The following is a 19,099-nucleotide window of genomic DNA, read 5'->3' on the forward strand; positions in this document are numbered from 1 at the left end:
TCAATAGTGCGTGGTCCATTTGTTTATGTCCTTTTCTTCGCGCCAGCGCTTTTTATCCACTTTGAAGAACCCTTTGCATGCTCCCCATGCTCGCCTGCTACGGAAATTATTGCGATTTTTCTCCTTCACCTGCGTGTTAACTCGATTCACGGTTTGCAAAACGACCACCAATAGTTCGTCTATGCCAGTTCTCATTCGTCATCATTCGCATGCGTACACTCGGGCATGCCAAAAGATGCGGTCCTGCGACCCATTCTCTTAATGGCATGCCACTTAACATTCTTTCCTGATTTTGTCTCTTCGCAAACGATTGCGTAATTTATCCTCAATTCACCAGCAGCACTGATACCGCTGCTTTTAAAGAATATCTTATTCTCATTCAACATTAGTGCAACGATTTCCTCATGAATTTAAACGTCCTGAAAACAAACAACTAATAGCCTTTCAGTGTCGACGTAATTATATCTACACAAATAATTACCCTATTATTACAATCATTTTATCGACACTACAGGATGGTCCACTCACGTTATTAGATATTTAATTCCGCTAACCATGGGCTTGGATACTTACCCCGTAATATTTCCCTGCTATATCCTGCTGCCAATCTACTCAGCTACGTAACGTTTGTCCGACCCAAGTTTGACTAACCTATAGCCATTTCTGATCCTCACCAACCTACCATAATTAATGTTCTCGAATCGGTCCCATATTCCGCAACCAGATTAATACTTTCCGAGTAGTCACGTTTTCCAAGCATCTGCGTCCCCAAAAGTAGCTTATCCTCTCTACTCTTGTTTCCTGCCGTAGGATCTGACGAATTTGTCTTTACCACAATATTTTAGTTGTTTCCACATGGAAAATGGGCGCATCTACAGAATCCACCACATTTTCGGCACCACCCACCTTATTAGGGTGTAGCATTAGCATCTCTACACCGCCACTTTTCAGCAATAGTTTTTTCCGCCCACTGCTGGAGACTGGAATGACCAGCCAGCTGAAACCGCCATTGTAATAGATTTGCAGTGTTTCAGGCACACCATTCAAGCACGCCCACAAAGTTTTCGGGCGACACCACACGTTACACGCACACCCTCCGCTTATGTATTGCCCCTAACCGTGGTCGTGACGAACCGAAAAAAAATTATTATCAATAATTGAAACATGTTAAAAAAATGTCCTTGATCCCTCTTCCATAGGAACCGGTAAAACACGAAAGTGAAATGTGCCTTCACAGGAGCAGTGGAATGTTTATTGGGCATCGATGTGACTTGCACGTCACTATTTATATTTCGTCAGTATGGCACCGCTATAGGCGTCGACGTTAGGCACTGGATTGCACGTGCCGGAGCAGTGGGGAAATCCGTCTGAAACCACAGGCGCTCGCCAACCATCCGCGCGAACAAAAGCAAACCGGTTGCAGCGAATCGTTTGGTGAACGCACGGTCCGCTGCAGCAAAAGGAGCACCAGACCCTGTCACTAGCGCGATATTCGCAAGTCGGCGTCGTACAGGTTTCCCCTAAGCTTCCGCTGCACGTCCCCGGTACACGTGAGCGCTGGCATCGAAGCGCCAACTGTCGGCGTTCAGTAGCGTCATGATGCACTATTTCGCTTCGCCTCTCCTAGACGGCAGCGCCATCTGCAGGGAAGGTTATAAGACACGTTCGTCGTCCTATCTACGGGTCTGTACCTAGCGCAGTTGGGAGCGCGTTTTATACCTGCAATTGCGGTGAAAGAGTTCGTGTCTCGAATCCCGCTGTCATTGCGCAGCCACGTCAATCGAAGTTTTTATGGCGATGTCGTTTCCGTGACGGATATGACGTCAGTGAGATCTTCGTGGAGCCCAGCATAAAACACTTTCGTGTTAAAAAGTTTTGCGCACGCGCAGCATGACTCACTCGATAAGCTCCTTATGGAAGAGCTCGCTCGCTGACGACACAGCCAGGATGAGGTCGGGAACCGCGTCTTTGGTAGAGCTCAACGCCGTCCGCAGATCCTGCGTGATTAAGCAAGAAGAAACCCGTACTCGATACGAATTTACTACTATGAGCACGAAACGAATTGCATAATGGAAATAACGGGACTGAGGATAGTTGTATTGGGATAAATTACACGAGAAACGCCCAGCCAACGTTATGTAGAGCCGATTGATAAAGCGGCTGTGGGATACGACGAAATTAGTAAAATGGTTTGAACAAACTAAACGGGTTTTTGGCGACCCTGTACCCACACTGCTTTAAATACTTCCCCATTCGTTTCTTCAAGCTTTCTCTTGATTTCGTCAGTTTTTTGTTGCAGTTGTACATAAACAACAGTGCATGGAAGTAGGCTACATTTTGTATTGCCGTTTAAGAGGCTATTGCTGTCATAAGGCAATCGTTTTTTTTAATTATTGTCTTGTTCTTTCGCTCCTTACTGCGAATGTACTACAGCAGTTGAAGCAACCGTTACGCGGTCTTTTCGGTCGACCAAACGCTTTCGTCGAGCTACTTTCAGTTGTGTACATATTAGATTCATTTAAGCAGCAGACATTTACGTACTACTCCGAAAAAATGCACAAAGAATTTACGGATGAAATACCTGCAAGAAATGTCTTCAACAAAGCTATCAGTGTCCCTGTCGTCCCATCGAGTAAAGCGCAGCTTTAGGAAAGCTTCATTAACTCTGGTGGTACCAGTAAAGATTACTGGAATCACCAGATTACTGGTGGTTCCAGTAGTAAAGCTTACTGACGCCACCAGAAAGCTTTGCTGGTAACCCCAGTATTTCCAGTTAAAACAATAAAATGAAATTGAAAGAAGTAAAGCCGGGAAAATAAGGGGTACAAAAAACAAGAAAGAACACAAAACAAAGGTACTAAAAAAAGAAACTGAAGCTAGAGTGACGGGAAGGTTCCAAGTGAGCTGGAAATGGGAATGGGGTATACAGAGGGATACGATGCGGATGTTGAGAGATTAGGAAAGGAGGCACCTACCTCCGCGAAACCATCAGACCAATGGAGGGGGCGGAAAAAAGGTGATATTTATTGAAATAACCTGGAATTCTGCAACTGCCGTCACGTCTAGATGAAGTTAGCGCACTTTTCATATTAAGTGTGGATTATAGCTTATCCCGGGGAACGGGAGAAAATCCTTGCCTACCTTTTCTGGCTGAGCTATACAACACGCCCAGGGTATTAGGTTTCTATTGTCACATGCACAAAGAAAAAAAGGAAAAATATGGCTAGAAGTTATGCGTTTAGGCGTACGAACAATGCAGAAAAGTTTGGTCGGCGGGCACAAATAAATGGAACTTTTAGTGGCATAAGTACGCTCATACAGCAGAGGCGTACTTTATGAAATTTATTTTGCACCGTAAGCTATCAGCGCCTCTTTCCGGAAATCGGCTATCGTACGCGGGTCGCAAGCCATCAACGCCAGCTGCGAGACCTTTAGTTATGATACTTCAGTGTTCATGATAATAACATCGACGGGAAAGGGCTTGTAGAACAGGTTAATTTCAGCTTGGAACAATGAGCCCAGGCCAAAAACACTGGCCAGGGGACTAAACCATAAAATCGACGTGACTTCCTACAACAATATGTCCATCGGCTAAGAGAGGTATCACAACTGCATGCCGACAACTGCATGCCGACGAGGCATCACAACTGCCGACGGGTCACTGCGACTGCACTCATTATTCATGACTCCTCTTAAAGGAGTCAATCCGACGGGCCAGAACTTTTTATTCCTTTCACGTGGCCATTCTTAACTTCTTTACATTCACGCCTTAGGTATGCCCGGGTATCCCAAACACCGGACCAATCGTTGACGAACGTGACAGCCGTTTGCAGGAACGCGTTGTTGTTCCATAAAAGCTGAATGGCTCGCTATGCAATAAGCTTGTGTTATTTGCCATCTTTCAAGAACCCTTGCAATGCTAGAAAAAGGCGTAATTTGTTTTGATAGAATCCATGCAAATAAAGTGGCGGTGCTAGCAGATCAAGCCAAATTAGTGGAATCGATAGCTGGTTACGTGTGGGTCACGTTTTCTTCGTTTGTGTTGTTTGGATTCAGATGTAGGCGAAATAAAACGCACTAAAAGTAGATGTGACGTCAGAAGGTGCATTGTAGCTTAATTTTCACCGAGTGCGGACAGTCCATGCAATGAATACATTGTACCAAATAAGGCGGTTTAACAATCGACGAATTTCAAATCGAACAGAGGGATGCAAGATGTGAATTAACACCACTTTGGATTAACAGCTTTTTGATTTAAAGGGACTTTTTCAAGAATCTCACATTATCTCAGAACGTAATCAAAATCGACTGGAGTACTTGGAATAGGGTGCCCAAAAGTGCCTCAGCGAAATATTACTGCTGTACGCGCATAAGACAATTTACACACTTTATCAGAGTTCTTCTCTCTTTCTCCCTCTCGGCCTTGATTGCTCACTTGAGTGACGGAACTCAAGCATCAGGCGGCCATTCATCCATCTCCTTTTGGTTACAACAATGAACGCATTCGATAGTTACTTGAGAGAAAATCGCAACAACAACAACAAAGACAAACTTGATGCCGTATCTGCTGCGACGAGCGAATTAGGCATTGCCACTCTGTGCTGGCGATGACAATAGCTTTTTCATTGCTTCCAGGCAGGAAGGAAACAGTCGAAACGTTTATATAAACTGCTGTACGGTCTTTTCTAAATAGCTTCGCAACGATTGGCAATATCCATTATAGTGCTATGCCCTAAACACGAGACGCCACGTGTTCTAACCAAAGAATTGACCGAAGTTTCATGAAGGCCAAATAAAACTCTGGTCTCGGTGATCTGCTTCCCCCTGTTTCATGTCAAAACTTCTGAGCCCACGATCACACCGAAGTCCCGGCATGACGACGCGTACCTTGAGTATGCGGAACAGCAGAAGTTCGTCCTGCGATGCCAGGGTATCGACGAGAACGGCCACGGCGCGTCCCCCGTTGGGCTTGAGCCAGGAAGGCATGGATTCGACCAGGAGCACGCCGGCCCCGTAGTCGCTCTTGTACAGCGACACCAGCGTGTGCGCGTTGATGCCGAGGGCCACCCGCGTCGTGGGTGCCAGTTTGGTCATGGCGTCCTTCCAGTTGCCTGCGGACGATCGATTCGAAGACCCAAGAACACGAATAAAAGAAGGGCTCCTAACAGATGGCTAACCAAGGAAGCTGTAACGTCTGCAGGTATTTCCGCTTGTGTTACTCCTTATGATTCCGTATGCGTGTGTTAGTTGATGTATTAATGCGTAGCATTCCTTGCCGAGTACCCCAACAGCCATGACCTTGTAACGCCTTGCATTTCCACAAAAATGGAGATATCTAGGAAGTTTCAAATGTAATCGTTGTAATGACGTAATTGGAAATAATTGGTCGGATGAAATTTTCAAAAAACATCAAAAAAATTAAAAAACTGCGGAAATACGCAAAACGTATGACGCATGCCATTTCCGCAATAGTACCGATTTCGCGAAAGTTCCAACTGTAATCGTCCTAATAGCATGTATGGAGGTAATTGGCCGAACTGAATTTGGAAAAACTAAAAACATAAAACATAAGAAGACTATAACATTATTACGGAAAATGGCGAACTGCGTAACGCCACGCATTTACACAATAATGCATAACTCGTGAAAGTTCAACCTGCAATCGTTATAATAGCGTAAATGAGATAATTGGTCTAACGAAAGCTTTAAAAACCGCAAAGAGATAAGAAAATAAATATATTTACGGACCAAGGTGAACCGTGAAACTCCGTGCATTTCCACGATAATGCAGATTTTGCGAAAGTTCCACTTCTAATCGTTATATTTGAGTAAATGGCAATTATTTGTGAGACAGGATTTAGAAAAAAACCAGGAATTGGCTGGAATAAACTGACAGTCAAGACAAGCGGCATAAGAATGCTGCGCATTAGTAGATAATTAAATCAATTACTGCAATTTTTTTCGCAACCGCGTTCGTGTTCGTGGCGTCGCTGGTCGTAGGCTGCATTCCTGCTCCACAGGAGTGCAGATACAGCGTGGCCTGCCCATTTTAAAGTAACGTTCGACCGGTATTTGCCATTGACACGTTGACGCTGCTCCATACGCCGTTTACCAATTGAAAGTGTCGGTTGATGCGAAAGTGTCGCTGCATCCTTATTATTCAGCCAATCTCTAAGCCCACGCTTCTAACTCCTCTCTAACGTGGTTTTCTCGTGCATGCGCGTCGGGCTGCGCCAAAGGGCTTTTCTTCGTGCACGTGACAATCGGGCATTTCTTTCACCCAGACATACGAAGCTTCGCTTTAATATACTGTTGAGGTAGTTATTACAATGCAGTGCTTAATGCAGAAACACCAATTGCAATAGAGCGAAGCGTTGGTGCCCGTTATTACTGCCGCGGTCATGATGCTGCCATTTTCACCGTCCTATTTTGCACAAGTGGTAGCCACCCATTTAGTTGGCGCGGCATCCTCTTTCGGGAGAAAATACACAAAATTCCGAACACAAAGGCTCCATGGGGCAGCGTAATATAACCTAATCTAACCGAAATTGGCGACAATGGGCGATACAGAGAAGCCAACGACACTGATCGGTAGTTGATAGTTTATTTGCTGATACATCATAGCCATATCTGGGGCTTCGTAGGAGGCTATGATGTCCCGTTGGTGCTACATGACTGTATTGTGCGGCCAAACGGGGCCATTCAAAATCTATGAGATCCTGGTACGACGTATGCATTCCTGGTTGAGGTAAGCAAGCTCAAGCGCTCGCATTTGATATGACCGAAGAGGAAGCAACCTTAAAAATCTTAGGTGAAAAACAGCGAATCGACCCGAAGAGCGAGATGGAACAGCCCTCACAGTACCTTCTTTTTTTCTTTATGTGAGGCAATTGATTTCAGTTTAACTTCTGCAGCCTTTTGTTTTCTTTAACCCGTGATTACTTCTGCGGTTGTTGCAACTGATCAGTTACGAATGTGTTTGGAATGAAATTTTGTGTATATGAGTGCCGGCAAGCACTTCGGAGCAATAATGGCACAGTAAAACAAAACTTTGAACTCAGTTGCCTCTCGTTGACGTGCGTGCCATGCCCCGCCTTGTTAGCTCAGGACGGGATTGTGTAAAAACGACTGCCGTCATTTTGCAACTACGAGGTACTGGCATGAGAAATTCCTGCTTTTCCCGAGGGTGGTTTTTTGCGCCCGGATGAGACTTCTGGAGGCCAACATACGCTTTTTGTTTTTCCTTGTCTCTCCTTTGCTCTCAGGATTCCCACACTGAAGAAAAAGTTCGTTTGTACCACCAATAGCACAATATTTCAAAGTTACGGCCACTCCTTTTACATAATCTGGCCCTTAGTCGCGGTCTACAGTTCCGTACGCTCATTGTGTCACGCAAACAGTTACGATAACCTGTGGCGAAGATTGATATTAAACATGGCTCAGGCTTAACGCTTGTAAACCTAATGATCGTGTGTGAAAGCAAGGACTATCAGCGCATTGTTTTGCCGAAGCTTGCTTTTGCTTGTGATTTCGCAGCCCACCAATTAACTATATCTACTGGATGATTGGCTTCATCCTTTTGCTCGGGCTGAAGGGCGCACACAGACAGTCAGGCCGGAACGCAATCGATGACGATGCTGGGGGACCAACCGCCAGTGAAGCAGCTGCGTAAACGTCTTCTTGTTATAGGATTTGCTTGCACAGAAGCGCACACAGAGACGGTCCAGCCAGCGCCGAGCGATCAAGCGCAGGAAAAGCAGCCGCTTCACCCTTTCCCAGTTCCGTTGTACCGCGGCGGTGGGGCTGTGAGTGAACGAAGCAACCGGGACGAGAGCCAGCATACGCACCAACGGTTCGAGGTCATTTGCGACGCGATGAATGACCGTAGTACAGCTGCGCTATAAAACACCTGAAAGTGGGAGCCACATTTCGGGCCTTGTTTCTACGGAACAATGTCTCGGCCACTCATTTTCCTCACGAATCACGCGCAACTGTCCTTTTTTCGAAAGACTGGGCAGTTAATGCATCACACCAAACTGGTTCGGCATGGAATGATGCTTCTTTTGCAGATAATGTTTATTTAGAAGGCAAATTTTTAAAGTCCTTCAGGCTACCTAGCTTTCATTCCACGCCGAAATCGCTTTGTAACGTGAAGAAGCAAGCGTACGAAAAAAAAAAAACAAAGATGAAGTCCGGCAGGAGCAGGCAATGGAAATCTACAGTAGTGTTTCACTCCTCCAACAGCGTGGCTGCCGGAAGCATAATTTGTTTCAGACGATCAGTTTGAAATTCCGTATTAAATTTCCCTATATTTCGAAAACTATAACCCAGCTGAACTGTGATTGTTGTTTTCAGAAAACAGATAAGAAAACATCAAACAAAGAAGGTGAGAAATATAGCAGTTCTAAACACCATGAAAAAACTTCGGCCGGTTTTACATGCGCAAAGTGGCCCTGGTCTGAATTGGAAAAATATAGCCATGGCTCTCAGGAATCGGGTTTGTGGCCGTGTACTCAGTGGTGCGACAACTTAGCTGCTATGCCACATGGGTCCTTCGTGTTGGTTTTCGTACATATTCCGATGGTCCCTTGTCCATCCATTAATTTTGTTAGAGCGCTTACCTTCGCGGATGTGCTACGCTGCTGTACGCGCAAGGTTACTGGCCATGTTTTCCTCACTTTAACGACGCATTGGTCAGCCGAAACACCGACCGTGTTGACCTTTGCTGAACTTCGTGTACACCATCCCGTATAGACTGTTTAAATGTTGCCCTACTGTTAGTTTTGGCCCTTGCAGAAGCAGTATAGACTCGGGAGCCGGAAGGGGTTCACAACACAAAAAAACAATCCAGGTGCTCGCGTTCGTAGCCCAACCAGCTCAATATTCCGTAGTTCCTTACATTTCGGCTTTTACGAGTGGGATTGAGTTCAATTTTAACTCCAAAGAGTTTTATTCCGGGATACACGAAGATTTTCATGACGCCATATTCATCACGGAAAGGACGCCAGTACAACAAAGCGAGTGGGGTGTAAAGGGTGCACCCCTGCACACAGGGTCTTCTTGCGTGGAAGCAACCTTTAGTACTCAACAGTACGTTATACTTATGGTTGTTCGTTTTCGGGTTTAATATTTTCCTGCAAAAGTGTTCTATGCCGCGATACACAAAGAGTTCACTGACGTCCTATCCGTCACGGAAATGATGCCAGTACGCCTTTGGCGAAGCGACCCGCCAGCAGGACATCGCTCGTCCAGCACACCTACAAAACAGCCGCCGACCCGCAAATCATGCTCAGCTGCAGATTTTGCTGTACATCTAATTTTTGTGTTTTTCAGAATCCTATGGCAAAGGAATCAACCACAGCTTTTTGGATATAGGAGACAAGCCCCGCTGCATATTTATACCCTACAGAAATCATGTATGCTAACGACACTCACCAAAAATACGGGTGACATTCTCGACAGCGGTGAAGTTCTGCGTCGACAGCACCACGTAGTTGCACGAGTCAGCCGGAAAGCCCGCGGTAGTGGACGACGAAGGCTCCACGAAGCAAAGCATCTTGTCTGCGCGGTCAAGAATGTAAGAGGTTGGTCTCACTCTCTAGGAGTAGTTACTATCACAAAAGCGTTCACAGACACAGTGCATGGCGGTTTTCAGAGGGGAAATGGCGTAGGCCACTAAGATGCCGCGGAAATTCAGAGATACTTTCTACCGCATGGCTGGCTGTGTAGAAACAAGAAGGAATGTCATTTCTTCCCCAGGTTTTTTCAAGGTACAGAGAAGGCAGGTACGCTGAGGCCAGCGTCCAGGGCAATCTTATAACGTATTTACATAATAATGGAGACGCGTCGTCAAGGCGCCGCGCACCAATCGCCACTCCTCCTCTGTACACTTTTTGCGTGCAATAAAGGCAATTTTATTGCGAGAGGCTTTACTTAGATGTCTTAGCGTGACATTCGGCACCGCTAAACAATTACAAGAAATGGTCGACGGCTCAAAAAATCAAAACAAGTCAAAGAATGCTAGGACTCTTGACGATAAACAAACCGAACCATCTGAGTTGCGAAGAATTTTTTGGTCTGGGTGTATATAAAGCACAAGGCCTCCAGAATGTGGCACACGCACGCATTCGTTACAGCTGCCTAACGTTAGCTTGTTAAATGTGGGCCCTTTGAACTGCGTGGTAGAGACCCACTTAAACGGTGCTGCAGACCCATGCTTAAACGAGTAATCAGGGCATGCTTAACCAGTAGAAACAATTAGGCGCATAGCAGAGTGCATTCCCGCTAGATGCCTCTTTTCTTGCCGACGCGAACGCAGATATGTGCACAGTCATAGTAAGGGAGTGAAGACGACGGGAGGGTAAAACGATAATGATCACGATGGTAAGAAGGACGACCATGACGACGACGACGATGGTGGTGCAGATGATTGTGATGATGAGAGCATTACTTAAGCTATTGGACATTAACAAATGAGCGCACAAACGCTCTCGCATTTGCTGCATCACAACGCGTGCTTAAGTGTCTTCGTTTTTTCCCGGCTCCTTTTCCTTTATCTTTGCCTCAGCGGCACGAGGGCGCTAGTGTACCGCGGGTGCTTACCACCATTTCCCACCGTTCTGAAGCTACGCAAGTGAAGTTCCCTAGATAGCAGCCTTAACTCAGGTATAGTATGCTGCTGCTTGATATATTTGTTATCATGGTGGGAATTAGGCTTCGAACAGGTGCGGTTGCTGAGAGGCGCATTATTTCCAAATATTTGTTAACCTGCGCGTGAGGTTGCCCTCGCCGGCAACTTCATTTTTTGCGCTCGTTTCGCAGTGGGAACTGTGAACATACACGTCACGCTAGTCTGCTTGGATCCACGCAGCCTCTGCCTCAGTCAGGCTGAATAAGGCACTTAAGCTGAAGCTTAAGCTGAAGCTTAGGCTGAAGCCGGCATTCTAGAAGTTGAAGCTCCCAGAATCCCGGATGAGCTAACTGGAAATTCAACTGCATGGATTCAGGAAAATTGTACGCGGGTACTAAAGAATTTCTCGTGCGCTCAGTTATTGAAATTAGCTTGTGGAACCACATTTGCATTCCTTTGTATTCTAATGTCTACTTAGCCGTGCACCTATTCAAATAGTGAATAAAAGGGTATTCAAACTTTTCGTCTGCGAACAGGCATTTCGCGCCAACATAACTCGAGAGCAAATTTAGACGCTCGGTCACAAGTATTGCTTTCAGATATAGATGAACCCACCGTTTTCTGCCCCGTAACTTTCCAAACAACTGGCACTTTTTGTAAAGGACCAATGATTAGTATTTTTTTGCGTCTGCCCGAAGTGTCGGCGACAAGCCCACACGAATTTGTGAACGTAGAACGCATCTGTACGAGTAATGAAGTTGCACGCAGTACTATGTAAACGTCCCTTACTTCGCCTCGCGACCTGGCGAGTCTCTTCCTGTGTTGGTGCTTCCGTTGGTGCTCCTGTAGAAACGAAAAGTTGATAAGCAAAAAGACAAGACGAAAACGCGCAAAGCACTGACGTGATCTTCAGCAAAAGAACAGTAAAAAAAGCCCCGCGCGGTAATACTTGTACAGAATTTATTGACGACCGAAGTGTTAAAGCTTAGGACAACAAATTCTGTATTTTTGGCATATAAATAAATAAACAAATGAACAAAAACGTCTTTTAGCACGCGCAGGGACACCTAATAGGCTTTTGTACTGGAGGAAAAAATAAAATACGACCGGAACGTTTATTATGGGCAAAGTATAGAATGCACGGAATGATAACTGTAGTGGTACAATAGAAAAACAATATCGTGGTAGCAGCCAATGAGAGAGTACACGCCTTGCAGGTGAACGCGTAAAGTGAGAACAACCAGCAATGACATAGACGGCACACGTTGCAAGGAGCAAGACAATACACGGTGTGATGTGCAAAACTACACGCCATTAATTCCAAAGAAGCTCTAGCACAAGGGAATAAAACAAACACGACTCTACAAGTGCTGAGTTCAAACTGAAACTTATTAAAATCTTGTACCTTTTATTTGTAACCACCAAGTTGAAAAAATTGGCTCCAGTATATGCTGTGAAGGTCGTTGAAAATCAAAGCTGTAGACGGCACCCACAACTGCTTATTCACACATGTGGCTCTACAAAAAGTTAAACTGGAGATTCTGCCAGCCCTCACCTCGGATTCGCGGTGACGGTGTCCCGAACGCAGCACCGTCGGCCACGGCCGGGCTAGAGCGGCGGACGCCGCCGCTGTAGCCCGGCCGGGTGTAGGCATAAAGAAAACGGAGAGGAGCGTCTTTCGAAGGGTGCGACAGCTAAACCTAGCCATCGTGATGTACTAGTTGGGGCTACACCACCGGGCGACGCAAGCGAAGACACCAAAACAGTTCGGCATGTGAGCTCAGTGATTCCCATTTATATCAATTTAAACTAGTTAGTTTAGTAAGTTTCAGAATTGCGAGAAAGCTGAGGGGAATTTTGTAATCGAAATAAACCATAACCAGTTGCTCCTTTCAACTTTTTAATAACTGTTAAAACACGAACTAATTGGCATTCACCAATTAAGAAAACGCAGCCCGATTCGTGGCAAGCAGAGCCCAAACGGCAGCGTTACTTTAGCGGCCATATGTCAAGATGCGGTCTCTACATTTTGTTTTCCCGCCCTGCAAACCAATTCTTAACGTATCTCTGCCGTGCGACCACTCAATTCGGTCGGGTACGGGTTACCCATCAGGTTCTGTCGAACAAGTTAATGAGGCCGTGCTCAGGACGTGCAATGAACGCGAATCTGCGACAAAACAGGCCCAAAACAACCGTCAATAAAGCAGACGACACAGCCGGCGGAATGGGAACCGCCGACCCACCCGCCGGGGTGAGCAGGCTCTGGCGCGCGGGAAACGCTGGGTAATAGCGTCCATTCACCACGCCATCTACACTGTGCTCTGTGAGTAAAAAGCGAACTCCCGCTTTTCCGCCTCGGTGGGGGTTTCCTGTGGCACCCGCCACGACGAAACAGTCGGCTGGTAAGGTAGAAAACTGTGCTTTAAAACACGCTCACCTTCCTTTGGCGATGCTGCCATCAGCTGCGAAAGTTCGCTGAGGCGGGAATAGCGAGCCCGGCACGTTCCCTCAGAGTCGTCAAAGTCGGCATAAACGGCGGCCGCACATCCTCCCGGGTATGCCTCGAGGAAGGAGCGCACCGCGTCGCTGATGGAGCGCTCCGTCTCGAAAGTCTGCACCCAGCTGCTGTTTCGCTGGTGCACACCCCGGGGAGCCAGGGCCAAGGCATTATCCTTCACCCAGCACGTCTGCGCTCATCAAGGCGTAGAGCACCGTGAAATGGCCTTAACGCTGTCTTTTGCAAGGCTCTTTGAAATGCAACGAACGGGCCTTCGAATTAGCGCCTGAAAATCCAGTTTTATTCACGTGAACACCATGTGATTACTGCGTTTAGCACGCGCAATATTCGTGATATATTAAATTTGCTCATATCCCGCCTCGCTATACGACGCGGCGCAATAGAGATGAAGAAAAACTGAGCAAAATACGTTTACAAATTAAGCACGTGTGCACACAAGGCAAATAGACACTGCGGTGTGTGTATACTTGCCTGTTCTTGTGCACGTCTTTTGCGGTTTTTTTCTTCGTCCCAATGTACTAACTATCCGAAGCTTGTAATATGCCTAAGTTCACTAAAGAGCACCGAAGAAATAAGAACTCTGTGATCATAACGTTCCTGTTATTGTCTTTTCCTGTTATTTTCTTTTAGAACCTTCTTTACAATTCGAAATGGGCCCATAAATAGTTGTTCATCGCTCAAACGATGGTGCAGTCACAACAGCGATGCTGTCGGCGGCTAGTTCCTTGTCGTCCCCGTGCGCGTTGTAACAAATCGAGTTTACTCACACGGTCGTACGATTCCAGCCTCCTGTTGACGCAGGCATCACCGAGTGTCGTGTTCGAGAACCGGGTCTTGAATCCCATGACGGCGAAATTCACCGAAACGCACGTCGCAGTTGGTCGCTCGCCTTTGGACGATGCGATGTGTTTCTGGAATTCAAATGGTGCGAACATCTGTCAGCATGCACACACACCAATACATGCACATACGCACACACGCGCTCTCCCTCGTTAACTCCAACTTCCTTCACTCTTGAATACATGGCGGGAGAACGCTCGCGCTCCTATACTCGACATATCCAAAATAGTGATTACGGGGCGTTATTGACGTCTTTTTCTATGGCACCAAAAACGTTTGCGGCCTTCTCTGCCCCTTGCGCAGAATACCGCGAATGTTATTTGGGTCGAGGCTTTAAGGGCCCCATACTGTGGGAAAGCACCGTTGTCCGGTACAAAGAAGTGCCGCCCCTGCAAGCAGTAAGTGCTAAGAATGAAAAAATTCCCACTCAAAACTAAATCTGGCACTCTCTTTTGACTAGCTTCCCTATCACCCCGGCCTTGATACCGAAAGTAGCCAAGAAAGGACACCGTAGCCCCTGAAAAGCCATATAAGGAGACACTGGATTGATTCAGGTTTGATTCATTAGGGGTAATCAATGCGTTGATTCGTGTTTTCCTTATTGTATATTGTTGTGTACTTGTTTGCGACCTGGCAACGGCATAGTCCGTGGGAACGGCCCAGTGCAAAATCACCCCCAACATTTTGCTTGTGAGTAACGTGTGCTTATGCGGCGCAATGGGATTTACACCGGCTTCGGCACACAAGAGACACAAGTTCGATCCCAACCAGAGAAGTGGTGATCCTTGCCAACCCTTCGTTTGGATGCGTGACGCCCTGACAATAGCTCTTAGATACCGTGACGCCGGATGAGCTACGTCGATAAGCCGGGCCCCTCAAGTGCTCCGCACTTAAAAGACATAACTGAGTTAGTTTGGCTATTGACACCGGGTCTTCAGAGTAGAAGCCGAGTGTATTAGCACCGGCTACATCCTCCCGCAAGCAGCGGGGGAACAAAAGATAGATTAGTGCGTTCTACGTGACACGTACAACGGGCGGAACGGAAGTAGAACAATATAGCACCGTATACACCTGCGCAGAAGTCTGGCTCTGTGGAACCTGTGGCGTGTGTTGCCGGTCTTCTTGTTGTATAACTTCCCGCAAAAAAAAACAACAAAGAAATGAAATCGAACAAAGACGCTCATACGCTATGCAGCAGTAAATGAGCCTGCCGATACAATTCGCGCCTAAGTGAATCAGAAAACAGAAGTAAAAGACGCAAATATATTGTAGCAGTGTTAAGTAGCACTAGGCCCGATAATATTTTTGTTTGTTTTGTTTCATATTCTACTATAAGATATAAAGTTATGAGGAAAATGCTATCCACTGTTTAACAAAAAAGAGAAAACAGGTACGCATATCGTATGAGGACTCAAAAATATGTTCCAGGAAGATTAAATATATATCATTGTAACAACTGACATCTACGCTCCAGTGCGGCCGATAACGCAGTCCTTTATTTTTTAGGATAACAAAACCATACAGTGATAAGAAAAAAATGCATCTTTTATGGCGCACAAATATTGCAATTTGCTATGAGGGGCTCGCCGAGTGCGCACAAAAAGGGAAGCCATAAGTCAAGGGCGGTAAAGGGACGCAGGGAAACTAGCTCATTTTTTTATCGTGTAATAAATATTTTTAGTCAAAGGAAGAAGAGCAAAAATATCGCCCTTGCTGGAAAACGAACCCGTAACCTTCGAATTATGCCGTCGAGACCTTACCATTTGGGCTAAAGGGCTATATTCACCAGCGCTTAGATTTTTACAAATACGTCAATCCTCATTGTCAAGAATCCCGAGAAGAAATTTGATTTGACATAAGCGATATTCGTAAAAGTGCGGGTAATTTTTTTGCACTTTAGTGTGCACCGTAAACCCCATGAATAAACCGATCGCCGTATACCGAGAGCTCACTGTGCACGACAAAGTGGAGGATCACATGTTTTTTCCTACCTCTTGCCTAAAGACGTCAACGTTTTTTCTTTCGTGGGTCATCATCATCCCCATCATCATCGACAACAACAAAAACAACAAAAAAACACCACCACCGCAACAACTACAGCCTATTTAGGTCACGTGTAGTACGAACCCCTCTCCTATTGACCTCCTGGCACTCATGTCCTTCAGCGAGTTATTTGCCTTCCCGTTTTTCTAGACAAGGTTCTCGGTATCCACTTTGTAACCCTGGTGGTCAACCGGTTGTCATTTCGCCTCACTACATGGCAAGCCCCAGTGTAATATTATCTATGATATCACACAATTTTCAGATCTGCTTATGATATATATGATATCTATTTCAACTATGATATCATCTACTAGAGCTTATTCCCTGATAAAAGAAGCGCCTTTCCTGTCCCTAATAGTTACACCTAATACTATTCGTTCCATCGTCCGTTGAGCCTACCCAACTTTGCTTTTCTGTTAAGTAATGCGCCACGTTTCCGATCCATATATCATAACCGGCCCCATGCATTGGTTGTACAGAGCAAGAAAAAGGCAGGGACGCAGACAAGTGAAAAAATGGCAGCATCCCCACTCCGTACATGATGGCCAGGGTGCGGATTACGGGGACTCAAAATGACACCCAAGTTGCGCCCCGAGTGACATCGGATTTGCGCCCCGACCGTCACTCGATTTGAGGCGTGAGTTGCACCTTAATTATTCAAAAAAAATGAATGAAACTGCATCTAACGGCTCAAATCTAATTTCGCTTGCTTTTAGCTTGATGGTGGTGTGCGCACGGATTGACCCGGACGGACATTGGGAGGTCCTAAGGTACTCCTCACTGTCAAAGGCGAGGGAGTAAGCTGCTTGCTTCTCTGGTACTAACTCACGGTCGTAGCCGAATGAGTAAGATGACTGACACTAACTCTGTCTGTTCTACCAGACACTGGCGCGAATACTGCCTGTGCCTGTGTGATTTTTTCGCGATTGTAAATGCTTTGCGCATGGACACGGACGGACATTGTGCGGTCCTAAGGTACTCCGGACCTAAAACCAGGCGCTGGATACTTAAATGAAACAGGGCTGCTTGTACCACCATTTTACTTTTACAGGGCGCTTTTCCGTTTAATTGTCAACGTCCCTGTCTTTTTTTTTCTGCGCTGTACCAAAGAATAGATTACCGACTCGTCCAAGCTTATACGTTAGTATACTTCAAAATTATGTTTCTAAGCTTACAAAACAACGACGTGTAGCCGCCATTCCTTGTCGTCCTGTATATGTCCCCCGTGTCTTCTTTCTCATTGGTCCCCAATGTACGCAGTGAAACTGAACCAGAACCAAGTAGCCCTCATCGTAGCGTTGGTAGACGTACCATGCTTTCGTAGTGGGACTTGTTTAAGACGAGGGTGCTGGGTGCTGCTACGGTGCAGTTGGAGCCCCGAAGCGTGGTGTGTGTGAACAGCACCAAGAGATCGCTGCTCCTGCAGTTTCGGAAATAGGGCGCTGCTAACGTCAGGTTCACCAAATGAAGGGGAAAATGCCACCTTTCACGTAGCAGCAGGAAAAGCGGAGATTTATATCTGCAGTGCGGTGAGTGGGTGGCAGAAATTCTACAAGAACCAGGATGATAAATGGCTGTTGCATTCCTTGCATGTTTTACTCGTAGCTGTAGCTTTTATGCAGCCTGTAAGTGGTTATTGAAGCTGGCGCCCAACTCGCTAACCTTCAAGATTTGGTGTTACCTATAGGAATTGAAGTAAACCGAAAAGTAGAAGCAGGGAGATAAGGTGAGATGAGAATCGGACACGAAAGGCAGCCCTCCCAATTACAATAAAATATAAATAAGCAGAGTAGGGATAGGGTTACTACCAATCGTCGGATGCAACCTAGAGACACACTTTTCCAAAAGCACCAAATTGATGAAGGAAATTGGAATGCATTAATATTTTTCTACGTACAGAGTACTGCGTCAACAATAGATCCTTGAGGCCACGAAGTAGATATGAAATATTGGGAAAAACCAGGGCTTAAACCAGGACTAAGAAAGGAGTTCAAAACATGAGTGCTGACAAAGAGCTGAACTAAGATCTTCCAAATTGCACTAGACAATATAAAGGTGAAAAGTTGAGTGAAGTCAGATATAAGTCAGATATACGTCCGAATTGATGAGGCCAACTTGGTCAATTCTCAGTTCAAGTGTATCGGAATCGTTGTCCAGGCAGATGGATGATCTTTTCGGTGGGTTGTATCTGCGCTCAAGCACCTCCCGCTCAACAAAGAAGTTCCGGCGGCGGGCACTCTGCATTTCCTGGACTTGCACTTATTGTGCCAAGTTCCCCACCTATGATAAAAGTGATGAAGGTACGCGCAAAGAACCGAAAAAGATTTTTCCATTTTACTCGTTCCATTCTACGCGCACAAACCCTGGGATAGACCATGTTGCGTTGCTGAGCGCGGGGGTTCGGTCTTGACCTCATGATATGGAACGAAGCTTGGACACGCAAGTGGAGTGGTTGCTGTCGCAGGGCTGCCCGCAGGCCTTGATGTCTAGTATCGGCGAGGCAGTTTCGAAAAACGTCCACTGGAGTGATGAAAACGAGGCAAGTACACATACGGAAGACGCCCCTGGGCGTCATTTCCTGCACAAACAACGTTGCCCACCGGATAGAGAAGCTGGCTGAAAAAATTGAAGCCGTTCCGCTCAATCTGAAAGCTGTCGGAAGTGCAGAGCAGTGATTTGCCATAATGGGCTGTACCGCCGTTATCCGCTAACTGCGAACCCCCAACCCCCCCTCCCCCCCCATGCAATTCAAATTTTCCGCCCTCGCATTGTTTGCGCGCCCCCTGCCTGAAACTTCGCCAGCGGGAGTTCCCGCGCGTGCCGTCATTGCACTGCCACATTTTGCGTTTACTATCGTAAAAACAAACCCAACAGGCATCAACTAAAGGAACGCGGGCGCTGCCGGTTAATTACGTATATTTTTCCTCAAATGTACCTATAGTTTTCTTTGCGCTAAACAACGGGAAGATGTATGACAAGCGCCAGCGTTTCACGAGTTTCGAACACTTATGACTATATAAACCGCTTGCCTTTCGAAGCCTCTGGGGTACGCCACGAACAGCGTTACT

General features: G+C 46.2%; 1 protein-coding gene across 1 annotated transcript in view; it reads right to left on the reverse strand.

The window, feature by feature from the left end:
- Positions 1–19,099, reverse strand: part of LOC144153944 (uncharacterized) — a 45,952-nt gene that overhangs the window by 18,566 nt on the left and 8,287 nt on the right. The window contains exons 4-10 of the mRNA XM_077685719.1: positions 17,343–17,451; positions 13,916–14,059; positions 13,068–13,317; positions 11,420–11,473; positions 9,436–9,561; positions 4,888–5,111; positions 1,900–1,997 (exon numbers count right to left, since the gene is read on the reverse strand). Coding sequence (XP_077541845.1) covers positions 1,900–1,997; positions 4,888–5,111; positions 9,436–9,561; positions 11,420–11,473; positions 13,068–13,317; positions 13,916–14,059; positions 17,343–17,451 — 1,005 coding nt within the window. The remainder of the gene's footprint in view (positions 1–1,899; positions 1,998–4,887; positions 5,112–9,435; positions 9,562–11,419; positions 11,474–13,067; positions 13,318–13,915; positions 14,060–17,342; positions 17,452–19,099) is intronic.

Source organism: Haemaphysalis longicornis, unplaced genomic scaffold, assembly GCF_048455015.1.
Source record: "Haemaphysalis longicornis isolate Haplotype H1 unplaced genomic scaffold, Haemaphysalis longicornis Haplotype H1 scaffold_9, whole genome shotgun sequence".
In the NCBI taxonomy this organism is placed as follows: Eukaryota; Metazoa; Arthropoda; class Arachnida; order Ixodida; family Ixodidae; genus Haemaphysalis; species Haemaphysalis longicornis.